The sequence below is a fragment of the Dasypus novemcinctus genome, chromosome 13 (genome assembly GCF_030445035.2).
Source record: "Dasypus novemcinctus isolate mDasNov1 chromosome 13, mDasNov1.1.hap2, whole genome shotgun sequence".
NCBI lineage: Eukaryota > Metazoa > Chordata > Mammalia > Cingulata > Dasypodidae > Dasypus > Dasypus novemcinctus.
In genome coordinates this window covers 56,734,856-56,752,662 of record NC_080685.1, presented here as the reverse complement: position 1 = coordinate 56,752,662, position 17,807 = coordinate 56,734,856, and the positions used below count along the sequence as shown (strand labels likewise).

Genomic DNA, 17,807 nt, shown 5'->3' with positions numbered 1-17,807 from the left:
TAAAGTGATCAAAGTAGGTGGTTAATTCAGGTGGGGACATGGTCGGGTGGCAAGTCTCTTGGAAAGTCACCCTTGGAACAGATCATTGTCTGCCTCCTTGGCTTTTGTGGGTCTCCTAGGCAGAGAGGTCAACTTGGTGGCTCCATCATTTCCCACCTGTCCCCTTGTAATGGAGATGGCCTCATCAATGATTCTTGGAAGGTTTCACTGCCCTCGCCAACATCAGGCTGGGAAAAGAGGCACCAAGAGAGGTTTTTGAGTAACAGGAAAGCTTTGTAAGAAAGTGAAGACCAGAGAGAATTAGAACTAGCAAAGGAGGACACAGAGTATAGTTGCCTTGTGTGGATGTAGGAGACATCTCATGACGGTAGGGGCTGTGAAAGCCAAGGAGTCTATGAGAGCAGAGGTTCCTTGGCCTCCCACCATCATTGGAAGTTTGGGCCTGGTAGATTATTCTTTGGAACAAATCATCACATCCTTGCATTATATTCCAATGTATTATCAGAGCCTTAAAATCTGACTTGGAGCCTGGACTTTCTCTAATTACATAGCCCATGGAGAATCTTATCTTGGTACCAGGTCAGTTTGGACAGAAATAGGTCTGTGGTAGTAGCAGTGATGGTAACAGTGTCAATTTGTGTCTGTTGGTCAGAGGCACCAGCTGCCAAGGCACCCATGAAGTTCTACGTCCCTCATGTACCTGTGAGTTTTGGGCCAGGAGGCCAGCTGGTGTACGTGGGTCCCAGCTCTCCCACTGATGGGAAGACAGCCCTTGTTGAACTGCACAGCATGGAGGTAAGGAAGATTCTATGCCCCTGGGATGCCAGCACACTGATCACCCAACTACTCTTTATTTTTTTTTAAAGATTTATTTTATTTGTGCTCACTGTCTGTTCACCATGTCTGTTCATTGTGTGCTCGCTGTGCTGGCTTGTCATCTTTTTAGGAGGCACTGGGAACCGAACCCAGGACCTCCCATGTGGTAGGCAGGTGCCCAACTGCTTGGGTCACCTGTGCTCCCAGCATATTGTGTCTTTCATTGTGTTTCCTCATTGTGTCATCTCATTGCGTCATCTTATTGCGTCAGCTCGCTGAGTCAGCCCATGTGTCAGCTTTCTGTCATCTTTTTAGGAGGCACTGGAAATTGAATCTGTGACCTATCATGTGGTAGGTGGGGGCCCAACTGCTTGAGTCATGTTTGCTTCCCACCCAACTACTCTTAACATAATTCTACTTCCCTTCACCTGAGCCTGGGGATGTTCTCTTGGGGTACTGAGCCTTACACTCCTGGATTTGGCTTGACTCTTCTCTGGAAGAAGTGATGCTAGAGTTATGCTTTCCTCAGATGCTATTGGCTTATCTTTAGCAACAGAATAGCTCAGTTTTGCCATTTTGCTTTCTCCACAAGGCAATGAACTGGGTTAGACTGAAAGTGGCATTGGGTAGACATAGTCTGTAGTCTTGTAGACCACATCTACTTTTTGTTTCAGGTTATTCTTAATGACTCTGAGGAGCAAGAGGAGATGAGAACTTTCTCAGGACCTCTGACCAGGTGAATTACTGTAAGAGCTGCCGAGTAAGGGCACCTGAATGCTAGCTAGGAAACCTTGCCCACATCAGCATTGTGGGGATTTGCTCTTGGTTTCCTTGGAAGAAAACGTATACCCCTGCAGGAGTAAAATTCTCTGTGCTGCAAGATGGAACCATACGTGGCCTAAGCCGTTTTGAAAATCCATTCCATAATTGAAGGGCAGGAAGAAAAATTAGCATAAAGGTTAAAAAATCTAAAAATCATTTCCATTTTGCAGAGGTTACACGGTAAGCAGCTTTAGCATTCAGTGTGATTAGTAGATATTAGGGGAATAGTAGAGCTGGGGAAGTCATGAACAAATGGATCATTGTGGAAAAAAAAAATTGCAGCCATAGCTTTTCAGGAGATAAAACATTGTCTGTGCTGGAGTCACTGAGACATGTGTAAGTCTGCCCTCTGCAGAACTGAGCTAGAACTGCTTTTAAAGTCCTGGTCATGTTTCCGATAAATGTATTCAGGATGTCCTTTGTTGTGGGTCTCAGGCCTGGGCGTCCTCCTGACTTGGTACCATGGTGGACAGGTCAGTTAGCCTTCTCTGAGTAGTCAGTTCAGGTCTCTGGGCCTCAGTTTCCTCATCTGTAAAATGAAAGGGGTGTACAAGACAATTTCTGAAGTCGCTTCCTGTTCTACAAGGGAACATTACCCCAGTCCTGGGTTGCCAGCCTTCCACCTAAACCCCTGGCCAGCCAGTGGCCCTTATGCTCCAGGTGAAGCCTTGTCCTGTACAGGGGAGGTGTCTGCCATGCTGCTCATTCTTTGCTCCCTGAACTCTCTCCATAGCGAAGATGTACACAAAGTGGATATCATGACGTTTTGCCAGCAGAAAGCAGCTCAGAGCCGCACATCTCAGATACCGAGGAGTAGAGACTCCGCCCTACTCTGGCAACTGCTGGTTCTCCTTTGTCGGCAAAATGGGGTGAAGTATTACCGCTCTGATGGGGTGGGCAGGTGCAGGCCACACCGAAGGAGATGAGGATGGGCTTATGGCATGATTAGGAAGTCATATTAAGGAAGCAATGTCAATGCTAACCTCTCCTCTGCTGTTTACTCCCCTGGCCTGGGATTATGGTAGCAGTCCTGGGTTATCACTTATGAAATTGTGACTATTTCTGGCAAACTTTGACTCTCCTGAGAGGCAGAAAATAACTCTGATAGTGAAGCTGAATTTTGAAATACAGCAATCCAAGAAGGAACTACCTTGGATTTGCCTTTGCCTGAGTTGCTTCCTTATGAAGAAGGTGGATGCTCTGGGGCCTTCCTTCTCCAACATGGGCTGCCAGCTTGAGGACTATTAGGATTTTCCTCCTAGGGTGACTCTCTTTGCCTTGCAGTCCATGGTAGGGTCTGACATAGCTGAGCTGCTGATGCAAGACTGCAAGAAGCTGGAGAAGTATAAGAGGCAGATGCCCGTGGCCAACCTCATCAACCTGACGGATGAGGACTGGCCGGTGAGGAGCTCAGGTACCACGAATCTGCTCACGGGGGAGGTCCCCCCCAGTGTGGAGACGCCCGCACAGATCGTGGAGAAATTCACCAAGCTGCTCTACTATGGAAGAAAAAAGGCAAGTCTGCCTGCCCTTCAAAGTTTCTAAAAATGTAACCATCATCCTTCCCCACCACTCACCCCTCACCTAATTATAGGAGTAATAGAATTCATTTTAGAGCAGTTGGGAAATTCAGAAAGGCACAAAGAAGAAAAATAAAAACACCTATAGTCATACCATTAAAAGATAACCACTTTAACATCACGATATATTTACATCTAGCATTTTGCTATTCATATAGAATAATATATAACACAATAATATATACAATTGTTTTTCTCTCTTTTACTTAACGTTATATGGTAAATTATCCCATTAAATGGCCTCAGAAGCATCTTTCAAAAAGTGGTGGTATAATAATCCATCATATGAATGCATAGTATTTTATTTAACCGAGCCACCATTTTTGAATATTTAGGCTGCTTTCAATTTTGTCACCATTATTAATTATGGCATTCAAATGTCTTATTACATAAATTTTTGCTGATCTTTTATTATTTACTTAGGATAGATTCCTAGAAGTGGAATTACTTAAAAGGTTCTTCATATATACACCAAATTGGTTCCCAGGAAGTTTATTTATAAATGGGACTCCCACCAGCTGTATCTAAGGTATACCTATCAATATTGAATAATTTAATTCAACAGACGAAGAGTGAAATCTTGATTTTCAAATTGAACTCAAACACTTTTAAAAAATCATAAAATAAATTAAAAAATAATTTGAGCATTTTCACATGATTCAAAAGTCAAACGAGAAAAGGAACCTAATGGGGAAAGGACACCCCTCACCTTCCTGTCACCCAGTGCTTCATTTTGTCCTTTTCTGTTGTTCTCATAGGACACTCTCTACCATTTCTGCACCTTCCTTTTTCATTTAACAAAATGTTTTAGAAAACACTCTGTATCAAGGGTTGGAAAACTTTCCCTGTAAAGGGCCAGACAGTAAATGTTTCAGGCTTTGCAGGCCATATGGTTTCAGTTGCCACCACTCAGCTCTGCCGTTGTAGTGAGAATGCAGCCACAGGCAATGCTTAAACAAGTGGCTGTGGCTGTGCCCCCAATAAAACTTTGCTTATGGACATGGAAATTTGAATTTCATATAATTTTTATGTGTCACCAAATAGTCTTCTTTTGATTTTTTCCCCCAATCATTAAAAAATGTCGGCTGTCCTGTGGCAGGCGGGATTTGGCCCTCAGGCCATACGTAATGAACTGCCTCATTATTTCTTGTGGCTGCACAGTATTCTGTGGATAAATTGCAGCTTATTTACCTAACCCCTATAGATGAACGTTTAGATTGTCTCCAAGTTTTGCTATCACAAACAGTGCTGCAATAAAAAACCATTGCCAATTTGCTCAGTGTGAGAGAATATATGTAAAATAAAATTCTACAAGTGGAAATGTTGGCTTAAAGGGCGTACAGTTTGTCATTTTGATAGATATTGATAATTTGCCTTTTTCGAAGTTGTACCAATTTACTTTACCTGAAATGTATGAGAACTTGTTTCCCCACCCCTTCACCAATGCAGTATGCATTCAAACTTTTTGATATATGCCAATCTGAGAGGTGAAACAATCTGATTTAGTGTAGTTATTTGCATCTCTCTGATTATGAGTGAAGTTGAATGTCTTTTCATCAGTGAGTTCCTTTTTTCATCTGTTTTCCACATTTTTCTATAGGGTCTTTGATCTTTTCTCTTGATTTGTAGCATCTCTATATATTTACTTCCTGTTCAAAATTACAAATTGTGTTTGAATGTGATGTGAGTTGCAAATACATTCCCTAGTTTTTGTCTTTTGATTTTGTGTATGCAAAATTGCTTTTATTTTTATATATTCACATTTGTCCATATTTTATTTTATGGCTTCTGAGATTTTTTTCTGGTCTTATTTATAAAGGCTTTACCTATTCCAAATTAAATTTGTAAAAATTAAGTTCAAGTGCTTTTGTGGCTTTTGCATTTATTTATTTTTAAAAAAGATTTATTTATTTATTTTTAAAATTTTCTCCCCTTCCCTGACCCCCCTAAGTTGTCTGCTCTCTGTGTCCATTCGTAGTGTGTTCTTCTGTACCTGCTTGTATTCTTGTCAGCGGCACTGGGAATCTGTGTTTCTTTTTGTTGTGTCATCTTGCTGCATCAGCTCTCCCTGTGTGTAGCACCACTCCTGGGCAGGCTGCACTTTTTTTGCACTGGGCAGCTCTCTTTACAGGGTGCATTCCTTGTGAGTGGGACTCCCTTATGTGGCGGACACCCCTGCATGGCACAGCACACCTTGTGTGCATAAGCACTGCGCGTGAGTCAGCTCACCACATGGGTCAGGAGGCCCTGAGTTTGAACCCTGGACCTCTCCTGTGGTAGGCAGACACTCTTATCTGTTGAGCCAAATCTGCTTCCCAGCTTTTGCATTTAAACGTTTCATCTCTTGGATTTTTTTGGGGGTGCTGGTGTATGATGTTATATTTTCAATGAGTCCTAGACAAGTTGATCTATCTATCTATCTATCTATCTATCTATCTATCTATCTATCTATCTATCTATCTGCATACATATATATACACACACATATATATATGCACCATATGTTAGAAACTTGCAGTTTCACCACTGATTCATTTATTCAATAAACATTTATTAAGCATCTACTAATTCTAAGGCAGTGAGCCTAGAGATAGTAGGACACAAAGATAAATAAGTTACGATCTTTGTACCTAAGAAAGGCACGTGATGACAATAAAATAATAGCAAAAACAAATATTTACTAAATACTTTCTACTTGCCAGGTACTCACTTAGGACTTTACTTGCATCATCTCATGTATTATTTATACAAACCCTATACATTAAGTTATATTATTATCTTACATATTTACAGATGAGGAAAATTTAGTAAGTAACAGATCCAGGGTTTAACCCAGGCAGCCCGATGCCTGAGCCTGAGCTTTTAACCACTTCCCCATAACAACTTTCATAACTTGCCCCAGAGGTAAGTGAGGGCAAGGTGGAGTCTATGGTAGTGATTTGTGAAGGAGCAGGATAACAAAACATATTAAGCTTTTTATTAATATTTAATGGGGGTCTGATTTTGCTAGTGTTTGAGATCCATAGTCCCTGATAGAAATTCTCAATTTCTTCACTTAGTCATACATTATATTATTGAAGGGCTAGATTTTTTGAGTAAACTGTTGATTCCCAACCAAGTACTAGTAACTTCTTTTAACCAAAAGTTATTATTAAATAGTTTAAATGTACAAAGAGTAACTTCTAATGTCTTTTTATTTATTTTTTATTTGTACTTGATGTGAGGCTAAATTCTCTTAACTCCTCTCTCTTCAAGGAAGATTACATGGGAAGATGTTGGGAGGATCAGAGAATTTTTTATTTGGATGTGGAATTTCTTTATTAGCAACTTCCTGTCCAAAATCACAATGTTGGCTCAAACCTCACATATGAATTCAATTCTCAGTAAATAATTCTGAAAAGTGAATGAATGGATGAATATGTATTTTTTCTTTAGTTTGCAGATGTATTCCTTCTTACCCAGTTAATGGCATCATTAACTTGGTGTTTGAAGGCATTTTATAGCTAATAAGCAATTAGTTGTAGTATTAGGAGGGGTAGATTGACTACATTGTATACTAGCTTAAATGCAATAGCAATTTACTTCTATTCATGTAAGATGGTGAACAGACCAGTGGGGCAGCCCATGCATGTAATCATGCAAGATCCAACTCAGGATGTTGGAGGCTTTCCCATATTCAACATATCATTTCCAAGGTTGTCCAAGAGTCATCTCCATTCCAGACAGCCAGATGAGGAAAAGGACATGGAGAATTAATGCGGGGCTTGGTTTTACGGGTGAGATCTGGAATTGCCTGCTTCACTTTGACTCCCATTTCACTGCCTAAAACTCAGCCACACCTAGGTACAAGGGCAGTGGGAAAATGTAGTCCAATTTTTTGCTCAGCAAAGAGAATATGGATTTTGGCGAACCACTAGTAGTCTCTGCCATAGTTGTTATAAAAGGAATTGTTCCTGTAATATGCCCCCATGAATACCATTTTGCTATGTGTTTTATGAGACCCAGTCCTTGGGTTGAATTGGTTCCCTCATTCTTGGAGCATAGGCCAGCATTTTGTAACTTTTGCTAAAAGGTCAGGCTAACTGGCAACTAGGTCGGAGGGGAATCTAATGAAATAGCATAATGGATTTTGATAAGGTGAAGGTTCGATACGGGAACAACCTAAAGATAACAGTGCCAGTTAATACCTGATTCTCCTTACCCTCAACCCTTTTTCACTTTCATATGGGAGGCCCTGCAAGAGTCTTCCTGGAAGTCCAGCTTCTACTGCTTGAGGTGCAGTGGTACCTAAGCAAAGTAATTTTGTTGTTGTTGTTGTTGTTAAAGAAAGATGAGCAAGCCAGTATTGAATATGGTGTTTTTGGTTTTCAGGAAGCCTTGGAATGGGCCATGAAGAACCACTTGTGGGGTCATGCTTTGTTCCTGTCCAGCAAGATGGATGCAAGGACCTATAGCTGGGTCATGAGTGGGTAAGTTGTACCTTGTGCAAAGTATCCCAATGGAGCAGAAAAGCCTCCCCACCAAACATGGGGGTAATGATGGGGAGGAATGCAAATGTACCAAGAATCCCCATACCCCAAGCATCTTTCCAATTTCTCTTTTCTGAGCTGGGCATAGCATTTTTCTTTTTCAGATCCTTACAATCTAGACATGGATACATTATTTCTACCTGCTAAGTTGAAGATAACCTTTTTAGTAACATTTTCCAGCCTTGCATTTTCCGAAAATTAAGTAGGATTCTACATTGTTGTAGTCTTCTCTCTTTTGAAGGGACTGTTCTAGCTAGTTCCATCAGTGAAGGAATGGACAGTCATTTAAATGGACAGAGCTAGGACTAAAGGATTTTTATTTTGAAGTGTTTCAATCATTCAGTAAACTTCTTGTTTATTAGAGCTGTAGTAGTTTTATAGAAATGTCATGCTGAAAGTACAGTGTTCTCATATATTCTCCACTCACACACAGTTTTTCAAGTTATTAATACTTTGCATTAGTATGGTATCTTTGTTACAACTCATGAAACAATATTATTATAATTATTCTATTAACATTAGCCCACTGTTAACATTAGAGTTCATTCTTGGTGTTGTTAGTTCTATGGGTTTGAGTGTGTGGTTTGTGATAGTTTATATATACAACCTAAAATTTCCCTTTGATCCTTTTTTGAATATACAGTTCAGTGGTGTTAATTACATATGCAAAGTTATGCTTCCATCCCCATCATCTATTGCCAAAACATTTCTACAGAAACTTCATACAAATGAAACATTAACTCCCTATTTCCCTACTGGACTTAGCCCCTGGTAACCTGTATTCTAGTTTCTGACTTTATGAATTTGCATATTCTGACTATTTCATGTAAGTGAAATCACACAGTTTTTGTCCTTTTGTGTTTGGCTTGTTTCATTCAACATAATATCTTTAAGACTCATCTATGTTGAACATGTGTCAGAACTTCATTCTTTTTCATGGCTGAATAATATGCCATTGCATGCATATATCACATTTTATATATCCAGGCATTGGTAGATGGACACTGGGTTCCTCCCAATTTCTGGCAGTTGTGAATAATGCCACCATCAACATTGGTAAGAAAACATACGCTTGAGTCCCTGCTTTCAGTTCTTCTGGGTATACACCTGGCAGTGGGATTGTCAGTTCTATGGTAGTTATTTACTTTCTGAGGAACTGATGAACTGTTTCCACAGTAGGACTGAAGTTTTCGATGTAACTGATTAAGTACCATTTAGTCTTACAGTGCAGATATGGGTATATGGAGAAATAGCTAGGAGTGTGGGGGTAGCGGGACAATGGACTGTGATGTAAAAAAGGAGTTTACACGATTGGGAATTAGATCCAGAAGGCTTCATGTAAGGTAGTGGGAGAGGTTGAGACTAAAGGGAGGTACTTGATCAGCAATGATGCCTGTCCCCAAGAGCCAGGTGCTAGAGTGAGCAAGGAAGACACAGAGATTGAGCTGAGGGTATGTAGGCAGGAGTTTGGAATCAGGGGAACGAAAGGGAAAAAGAGAGCTAGGATCCACTAGACGTGGTGGGTGCGAGAGAAGGGTTTCAGGCTCCGGCTAGCATCTGAGACTCAGTCTTGTGGGATGGCAGCCGCAAGATATGGGGGGCGGGCTGAGGACAATCCCACTCTAAGGGGCAAGCGTAGATCAGGCTGTGAGAAGGGTGTTACCTCAATGTTTATCCTCTAGTATTGCTTAAAGCTGTGGAACTGCCTTCCCTGCCTAACATATTTGAATCGGCCATAAATCCTGCTGGGCTGACAGTTGGGTAAAACGTCGGACTTCCACTTGAAGCTCCGTCTGTCGCACGAGCCTGGGAGCCTGTTTTTCACAGTGGCCTCGGTTGAGTCGCGCTATCACGCGAACCCTCTGTCATCCCAGGGACTAGTAACACCACTGTGCCCTCCATATGTTCAGAGACGGGATTGGTGGGAATGCTGAAGTCTGAGTAGGAAAAGAGCTCAGCGCTCCAAGGTTAAGGGTGCTATTAAATAAAAGATGGAGTTCTGAGGAGTGCTTTTCCTTTGGGTTTTGGAAAGAACAGCCGCAGCCCCACATTGCAGCATACTTCTGTGCTACAGAGTTTTGCCCTGGGCCATTGAGTTTTGATGGGGCCCACTGAATTGTGAAAAATATCTCTTACTGAGTATGCTTCAATCTCAGATCAGCTGTAGAGCTTATTATATCCTTGTTAAGCATATCCCACAGTTTGTCATCAGCAGGGTAATTTCTGGTCCCTGTAGCACGCCTCTTTGGTTACTGAAAATGGCTTTTTCGTGCCTGTGAGTAAAAGCACTTGTGAGGAGCCCGGAAAATGACACCGAGAGCTGAGGATTTGGCCAGGAGAAGAGCTGCTGTGGGGGAGGCATCGAAGGTGGCTGGGGAGGAGGGGTCCACACACAAGGCTTTCAGGTTATCTGCTGGGGCTTTCCACGGGTCGTCGAGATGTTGCTGAGTCACCTCCACAATAGAGGAAGACCAACAGAAGTCATTACTCAAGAGTTAGTGTGGTAGTCAAATGACAAATACTGTATGCTTCCAGTCATGGGAAATACCTGGAAATTCATAGAGAGAGTAGATTAGAGGATACCAGGGAGTGGGGGGAAGAGAAAACCGGGAGTTATTGCTTAACCGACCCAGAGTTCCTTTTCTGTGTGATGACAAAGTTTTGGTAATATGGTGTTGACGGTAGCACAACATTAAAAATGTAATTAGTGCCACTGAATCATATATGTAAAAATAGTTAAAATAGCAAGAATTATGTTATATGTATGTTACCCCAATTGAAAAAAAAGAGTTAGGGTGTCTGTGCCAAGGTGCAGAAAATATCCAATATTTAGCACCATTGAGATCTGTTTGGGGGTGTGTGGTGGAATGGAGATCCTGCCAGCCCCCTCAAAGGCACAGAAGAAAGAAAAGGGAAGCTCATGTTCCAAAGAAGCCGCTGAAATCAGTGGTCTTTGCCTTGCGGGACAGGGCTAAAGAGGCTTGCTTGGCTCGGCCCCCACTGACGGTTACCTCTCCCTGCAGCTTCACCAGCACGCTGGCCCTCAACGACCCACTGCAGACTCTCTTCCAGCTCATGTCCGGGAGGATTCCACAAGCGGCCATGGTACCTATTGGGAAGGGGCTGCTTTAACACCCCAGCGTCCTCAGGGCTCATGGATGCGGCTGCTCGGGAACGCTGGGACGGCTTCAAGGGTGAAAACTAAGCCATCATTGTTTATTAATCACCTACCACGGGCCCAGCTCCCTGCTGAGCACTTTGACACATATTACTTTATTTAACCCAGGGAGGTAGGAATTATCATCCCTATTTTGCATACATGGAAAGTGAGGTGCAAAGGTTTAATATAATTCAGGACCTCATGGATAGAGAGTAGTAGAGTCAGTCTCAGCCTAGGTCTACCTGATTCTGAAGACCTTGCCCGTTCTTCAGCACCACCGCCTGCTTTGTTGTGAACAGCAAGAGAAACACAATTGTTCTCTGGGCTTCCCACGGCAAGGCTGCCTTTCTTTTCCTCAGCAGAAGCAATTCCACCACTGTGCTCCTTCAAAGCTGCCTGTATTAGATTTTATATATGTAGTTCCACTCTCTTCTAGAGCTGAATATGGCTGAGGAGAGGTGTGAGGTCAGCTTGATATTTTTCCCATTCTAAGAAATTTGATATTTTTGTCCAGAAGGATTCCTTCCTTATCTTTGAAATTCTGATAACTCTACAAGACTGTATCTAGGTGTTCATGCCTGGGTCAGTTTTTTCTTGGGACACAGCATTCCCTTTTAATATGTTCATGTTCTTGTAGCTCAGGAAAGTTTTCTTTAATTATATCTTTAAATATTTGTTTTGTTCCATTATTTCGGTTTTCTTTCCAGGAACTCCATGCATATATATTATATACACATATACATACATGTATTTGAACCATATATATAGCACTCTTTTCTTTTTTTTTTCTTGGACTTTTCTCCTGTTTCTTTTCTGAGCTCTGCAGGTCATATGTATCTCTTCCTCCACTGTCTCTTTCTTGAACTCTAAAACTCAGCTTGATGCTCTTCTTTCCATGGAAGCAGTTGTTTCATTACTTTATTTAAATTCATAATGAAATGTTTGGTGACAATTTTTTTCATTTGTTCTGTGGAAAATTTTTTCTGGTGCATCTTCTCTCTGCTTTCCAATTATTTTCACATTACTTCCTCCTTTTACCTTATCTTGTTCTTGAACAGTTTCTGTACTATTCCTTTATATTATGTAACGTTCAAGGAACTAAATCTTTTCTGGACCAGGGAGGTTTGTGCTGGGGAGGGACCAGGGGTATAGTCGAGGCTCTCTGTCATTTTCCTCATGCCCTGAGGAGTTTTCTGGGTCTCCACGGCTCACCTTTGCTTCTCCCCAGCCTGTGGAGGAACCGCGGGAACCACTCCCTCTGGTGGCCTCGCCCTGCTTCCTCCTGAGTGCGCCTCAGTTCAGTCTCTATTGCTTTCCACAACCCTTTCTCATGCTTCAAGGCTTAGGTTTTAGTTGATAATGGAATTTACATTTTTGCTTTTTTGTTCTTATTGCTTGTGGGTAATTCCAAGAAAAGAGAAATAACTTTTATGCCCTTTTGTCAAATCAACTGGCTATACTGACACACAGAGCACACCTTACAATCCAGCTGAACGGCCTGCTGAAATTACTTTCATGTCATGAAGGACTAAATGCATGAAATGATTTAATCAACCAACAGTCCATTGGGTTTCACTGCAAAGGTAGAGCTAGCTAAATTTTCCATACTTTCAGGTGAGAAAACTGAGCACCTAGAGGTGATGTGCCAACGCAGTATTTGATCTCAGAGTTTGGGAGTTTCCCAGCCTGCCAGTAAAGAGGCCCGATTTCAGTTACATGCCATGTGTGGTATAGTAGAAAGAGAATGCAACTGGAAACACAGACATAGGTTTAATCACAGGTTTAATCTAGACTCTATTCCTTTCTGCTGTATGAACTTGGCATTTTTATTTTCACAGAGCCTCAGTTTTTTAAAATCTTTGTGGGGATTTTGGTGCCTAACCCAGAGAGTTATTATGAAAAATTAAAGGAGGGGGAGTATGCAAAAATGTAGCCATTATACCCGACCCATTGAAGTCACTTAATACATGTTAGCTCTTTTTCTATCTCCTTATAGATCTGTTTTACAGTGATTTTTCAAGTTACCTAGGGAGAAGAGAGAAGAATGACTTGCAAGATTGTTTTCACTTTAGCAAAGGTTTTTCTTATCTTTTGCTGGTTTCTTTAGCTCCAGTAAGAAGAGGTCTGCCTGACTTACATGTAAAAACGGTGATAATAGTAGTATTTAGCCCATGTAATTGTAGGTAGGAAAAATGCTTAGCTCGGTTCAGAGCATAGTAAATGAGAATGACTATTATTATTGTGATTTATCCTCATCCTCATCCTTATTGACATTGCATTGTTCAGATGGACAAGGAGTAAGTACCAAATGGAGTTGAATAAAATGGCTTTTGGTTCCTGGGATAATTACAAAGATCAAATAGTGGTGAACAGTTTTGACCTTTAAGTCTTAGTCATTACTTTCAATGTTCTGCTCTACTCATTCTATGTAATGAATTGGAAGATAGGCTGGTCTGAAATCACCTCTTTCCTCTGCTGGGTTTCCCACTCTGGGTGTGTAAGTGTGTGCATTTACACCTACATGTAACTTACCAAGTACAAACCTAGTGTGAAGCACTAACGCTTTGTGCTTTATTTATCTCATTTTATTCTAAAGATAACTCTGTTAGATAGAAATTATGATCTCCATTTTAGAGATGAGGGGAAAAAAATCAAAGATATTAAGAAATTTGCTCAAGAGGCAGGTCTCAGGAGTTGAGTCCAGGTCTGGCTCCACAGCCTGTGTTGTTTCTGATATTATGTTTTTTCTTTATTGATATTTCCTACCCTGAAATTCATCTCCATTCAGGAGAAGGGTGGCCCCAGGGCTGGACTTCAGGACAGGCACCCTTTAAGTGGGGCTTCAGCCCATTTCCACGGCTCTGTTTACACTCTGCTGCCCCCTGGTGGACCTCTACTACCTCTGCTTTGCCACCAGAGGGATGGGGCATAGTCCTGGGCTGGGAGGAAGATGAACGGGTATGGAGTCCTGACTGGCCCACTTGGTTTGCAAGTGGGGAAAGGGGATAGGAATTAGACTTCATAAGTTTGTTTTAACTATTAAATAAGATGCTGTGTGAGAAGAGGTGTTGAAAATCAGAAAACATGAGCTATTTGGTAAGATGTTAAGGAGCCCAGTGCACTCCTGACTTCTGAAATTGGCTAATAGTTGTCCTCTTCTCATTAGCCAAGGATTGTTTTGCTCTTCCTTCTCCCACTGTAGCATCCGTTTTTCTTTTTGTCCCTGGTTGTTTGGGGTGGAAGTGCCAAGAAGAGATTTGAAAATTAGTAAATGACCAGTAATGTCTTCCTCCCTCCCTCCCTTCTAATCTACCTAATCTATCCTTCTATCTCTTATCATCTGTGTATCTCTGTCCTTGTCTGTCTATCCTCCTAGGAGTTTTGATTTTCTAAAAAGATGCTCTAAATCAACGAATGGCAGCATTTCAGGTAGTGTAATGGGCACTCCCTAAACTCCTGCAAAACAGGGAAGAGACAACGTTGTTCTTAGCTGGCATCCTGGCTAGCCCTGCACTATCTGGTAAATCTTCATTTTTCTGCTGCTTCTCAGTGTTGTGGGGACAAGCAGTGGGGAGACTGGAGGCCTCATTTGGCTGTGATTCTGTCGAATCAGACTGGGGACGTGGAGCTGTACCAGCGTGCCATCGTCACCATGGGCGACACCCTGGGTAAGCGGCAGCCAGCCTGGCCCCTTCCTCTCCCCTAGGGTGTCTCCAGATGGGCTTTGAACACCCTGTCCTTAGATTTGATGTCAGGCCAGAGTCTATGCCTTTGACCCTGGAGCCTCAGTGTTTGGGGGAAAGACGCTCTGGGAAAGGAGTGTCCTTCTTGCCTGTCTGTTTCTCAGAATCTCTGCTGCAAGCCATTGCAGGCTGGCCCCTGAGACTGGTGTTCTGCTGCAGAAGGCCCCTTTCAGCAGCTGATTTTCTAGCCCTGGGTGAGGTTCCCCTGCAGATGGAGGCAACACATGGGCGCCTTACCTGCTGGTGCCGCTGGTCCCGCAGTGACCCATTTCAGTCAGATTGGAAATCCTACTTACACCTGAATGTTCCAGATCAGTGGTTCTCAAATTGGTTCAAGGGACAGAACATCTGGGGATCATGGCTCTCTTTGTGGAATTTAGTGAAATATTGCTTTTAAATTTAATAGCGCTGCGTGGAGGGTTGTGCCCAGTTGGCAGGCTGTTCGGCACTCTGGTGGGGAACTTAGGTTTGCTGAGCCCTTCTGGGGTGCCAGGCGCTGCGTTCAGTACTCCACGTCCTTGCATTAGTTCCCGTTCAAGGTAATGGAAAATGTATGGGAGAAATTTTCCAAATTAGAAAATATTTGGTAATTAATGTGATTTTTTCTGAGCACTGGGGAATGTCTTCTATTGTTTGATTTTTGCAGAGGAAATATTAGTGCCCCAAGAATGCATTACTGGCTTCTTGCATTAATTTATAAGGACTGCTACTCCAAATGGCTTGCTCTTATGCTTAGGGTAGTCTCCTCTATACCACTTCTCGTCCTCAGGAAGGACTGAGATGCACAGAAAATTCCTCATCATGAAATAGTCCTTCATTCAGACTGAAGAGAACTGAAACATAATATTTGAGGCCAAAAATGCTGGCGGGAGAGGGAGCGGGGCTTGGGGTTGGTAGCTTGTGTGGTAAGAAGACTATTCACTTGCTCGCAGGAGGCTTCTGTCCTCACCCTCTTCCACCCAGTAATGTGTGCCATGACCTAGTCTTGTTCTTCTCCTCCTGCAGCCGGGAGGGGGCTTGTGGAGGCAGCTCACTTCTGCTACCTCACGGCTCACGTGCCCTTCGGCCACTACACAGTGAAGACGGACCACCTGGCCTTGCTGGGTAGCAGCCACAGGTACATGATCTGCTGGAGGAAAGGGGTGGGAAGAGCGTTTTTCAGGGACTGTTTTAGCTCTTTCTGGATTTCACGGCTTCGTTTTTCATTTTCTTGTGTGAACTTCAGCTATTTCTGGTCCCCTCCTCCGGGACTGTTTTCTGGGCTGGTCGGGGAGAGGATGTGTCCAGTAGGAGCTGCGTTACGCCACCAGGGGGCCCCAGCGCTGCTTTGGAAGCTTAGAGCCAGTGCTTTCTGGGTCGTATCGCTTCCTCTGGCCATTAGGTGGTAGCCTGGCTCCACGGCCAGAAATGAGTAGCTAGCAAATTGTGTGTGTGGTGGCTTTGCTCTGCTGGCAGCCCCCCGCCTGGGCAACACTAGAAAGTGGAAGAAGTCTAGGTTCAGCCTCTTTTTGGCATACCAGCATCACCAAAATGACTTGGTCATAAGCTCCTCAAAGTCCCACTGGTCACTTATTTTCCGTTGGTCATAGCCTTAGGCTTTCCAACAAAAGGACTTTAATAAGCCTTTAGAGAAGGAATAAATGGTCAGACAGGCTGGTTTGCTCCTTAGCAGTCCTCCGTATTCTGGATCTTTCTCTCCTGTAATAGTTAAGATTTACTGAGTTCTTACCTTGTGCCAATCTTTATATTTGCACTATTTCCTTTAATCCTTAAAAATTTACCCTATTAAGAAGGTATATTTTTAAACTTCATTTTATAGAGGAGAGAACCTGAGGCACAAAGCGATTAAATAACTTACCTAAGATAATATAGGTAGGGTGGGGTAGACTTGAACTTGGAGTCCAGTCAGTCAGGCTGCAAAAAGCCTTACTTTTAACTCTTGCACCACCTACCTTTGCAGAAACATAACCTGTTCATGACCTTCTGTCAAGGCACTGATCTGTGTTGGCTTATTGAAGGAGCTCATTTGTGCCAATGTGACAGGAAGTATAGTTTGAGTTAATATGTCTTTCTTTCTGTGTTTGTATTTTTAAGAGGAAATTTTTGGAGATAATGTCCTAACCCCCAGGAATAACCCAGGTGACTGTGATTTCAAACACCATGACAAACTGTTGAGGGGAGAGATTTTGAGGGGACTTTTGTTGTACCCGCAGATTATATCAACACAGCCTACTTTTTCATTGGTTGGATGAAAATCCAACCTAAGGACCATCGTTGGATTTCCGGCTCAGCAGCCCTCCCCATTCTCTGCCATGCCTCCTCTAGTCAGTGTTCCTGGAGTGTCAGATCATTCCCCTGGATTTGCTCTTTTGTTTAGGCTAGGGGTGGTTTTTCACAGGGATACATACTTTCCAGGCTTTGGGAACACTAAGGTTAGGTCTCAGAGTATTCAAGAGGAGAATCCAGTGCTCCACTGAGCTGGGAGGGAGAGCAGACTGGGCCATGGGTCCAGCTTGCCTCAAGTTACCCTCCGGCAAATAAGGGGGTACCCTCCCTGTAGTTTCTGCCTCCCAGTGCCTTAGGCGCAGTGTTGTGCCATGTTTCCTTCCCCAGACTCAGGAAGGCAGGGACAGAGGAGGCAAAATCTTCCCCATGGAGCAAAACTCTTTCCTCTCTTGGAGCAGCGTCACCAGGGATCAGCTCGGGATAGAAACTCTACCGTGGAATGATGCAGCTGATGTTTAGCGGTCTACTAGGATTTAAATTTTTTCCGCTAGACCTCACTCTCTTTTATTGCTATTCCTCTGATTTTAGTCAAGAGTTTTTGAAATTTGCAACAACTGAAGCTATCCAGAGGACGGAAATCTTCGAATATTGTCAGATGCTGGGCTCTCCCAAATCCTTCATCTCTTCTTTCCAGGTAACTGAAGCCAGCTGAGGCCACAGCCGTCGCTGGGTCAGATGGCTGGTGAGCCGGGGCAGCTGGAGGTTTGCTTTTTGGCACAGAGTACCCAGGACTTTCCCTCATCAGTTTGAGAATAGGAAGCCTTAGGATTTCTTTCTATGTTCCCTAGAGGTCTGAATTTTAAGATATGAAAGTGAAATCTTGCAGAGGCCTCTCCAGTCTCACTCCTGACGTAGGAACTTGGGCTTGCAG

General features: G+C 42.8%; 1 protein-coding gene across 10 annotated transcripts in view; it reads left to right on the top strand.

Annotated features, from left to right (window-relative positions):
* Positions 1-17,807, top strand: part of SEC16B (SEC16 homolog B, endoplasmic reticulum export factor) — a 62,153-nt gene that overhangs the window by 30,076 nt on the left and 14,270 nt on the right. For all 10 annotated transcript variants that reach the window (XM_058310172.2, XM_058274779.2, XM_071207579.1 and 7 more), the window contains 9 exons: positions 653-795; positions 1,491-1,552; positions 2,372-2,507; positions 2,923-3,153; positions 7,590-7,687; positions 10,771-10,852; positions 14,458-14,575; positions 15,656-15,767; positions 17,465-17,570. In XM_058310172.2, the coding sequence (XP_058166155.1) occupies positions 653-795; positions 1,491-1,552; positions 2,372-2,507; positions 2,923-3,153; positions 7,590-7,687; positions 10,771-10,852; positions 14,458-14,575; positions 15,656-15,767; positions 17,465-17,570 (1,088 nt within the window). The remainder of the gene's footprint in view (positions 1-652; positions 796-1,490; positions 1,553-2,371; positions 2,508-2,922; positions 3,154-7,589; positions 7,688-10,770; positions 10,853-14,457; positions 14,576-15,655; positions 15,768-17,464; positions 17,571-17,807) is intronic.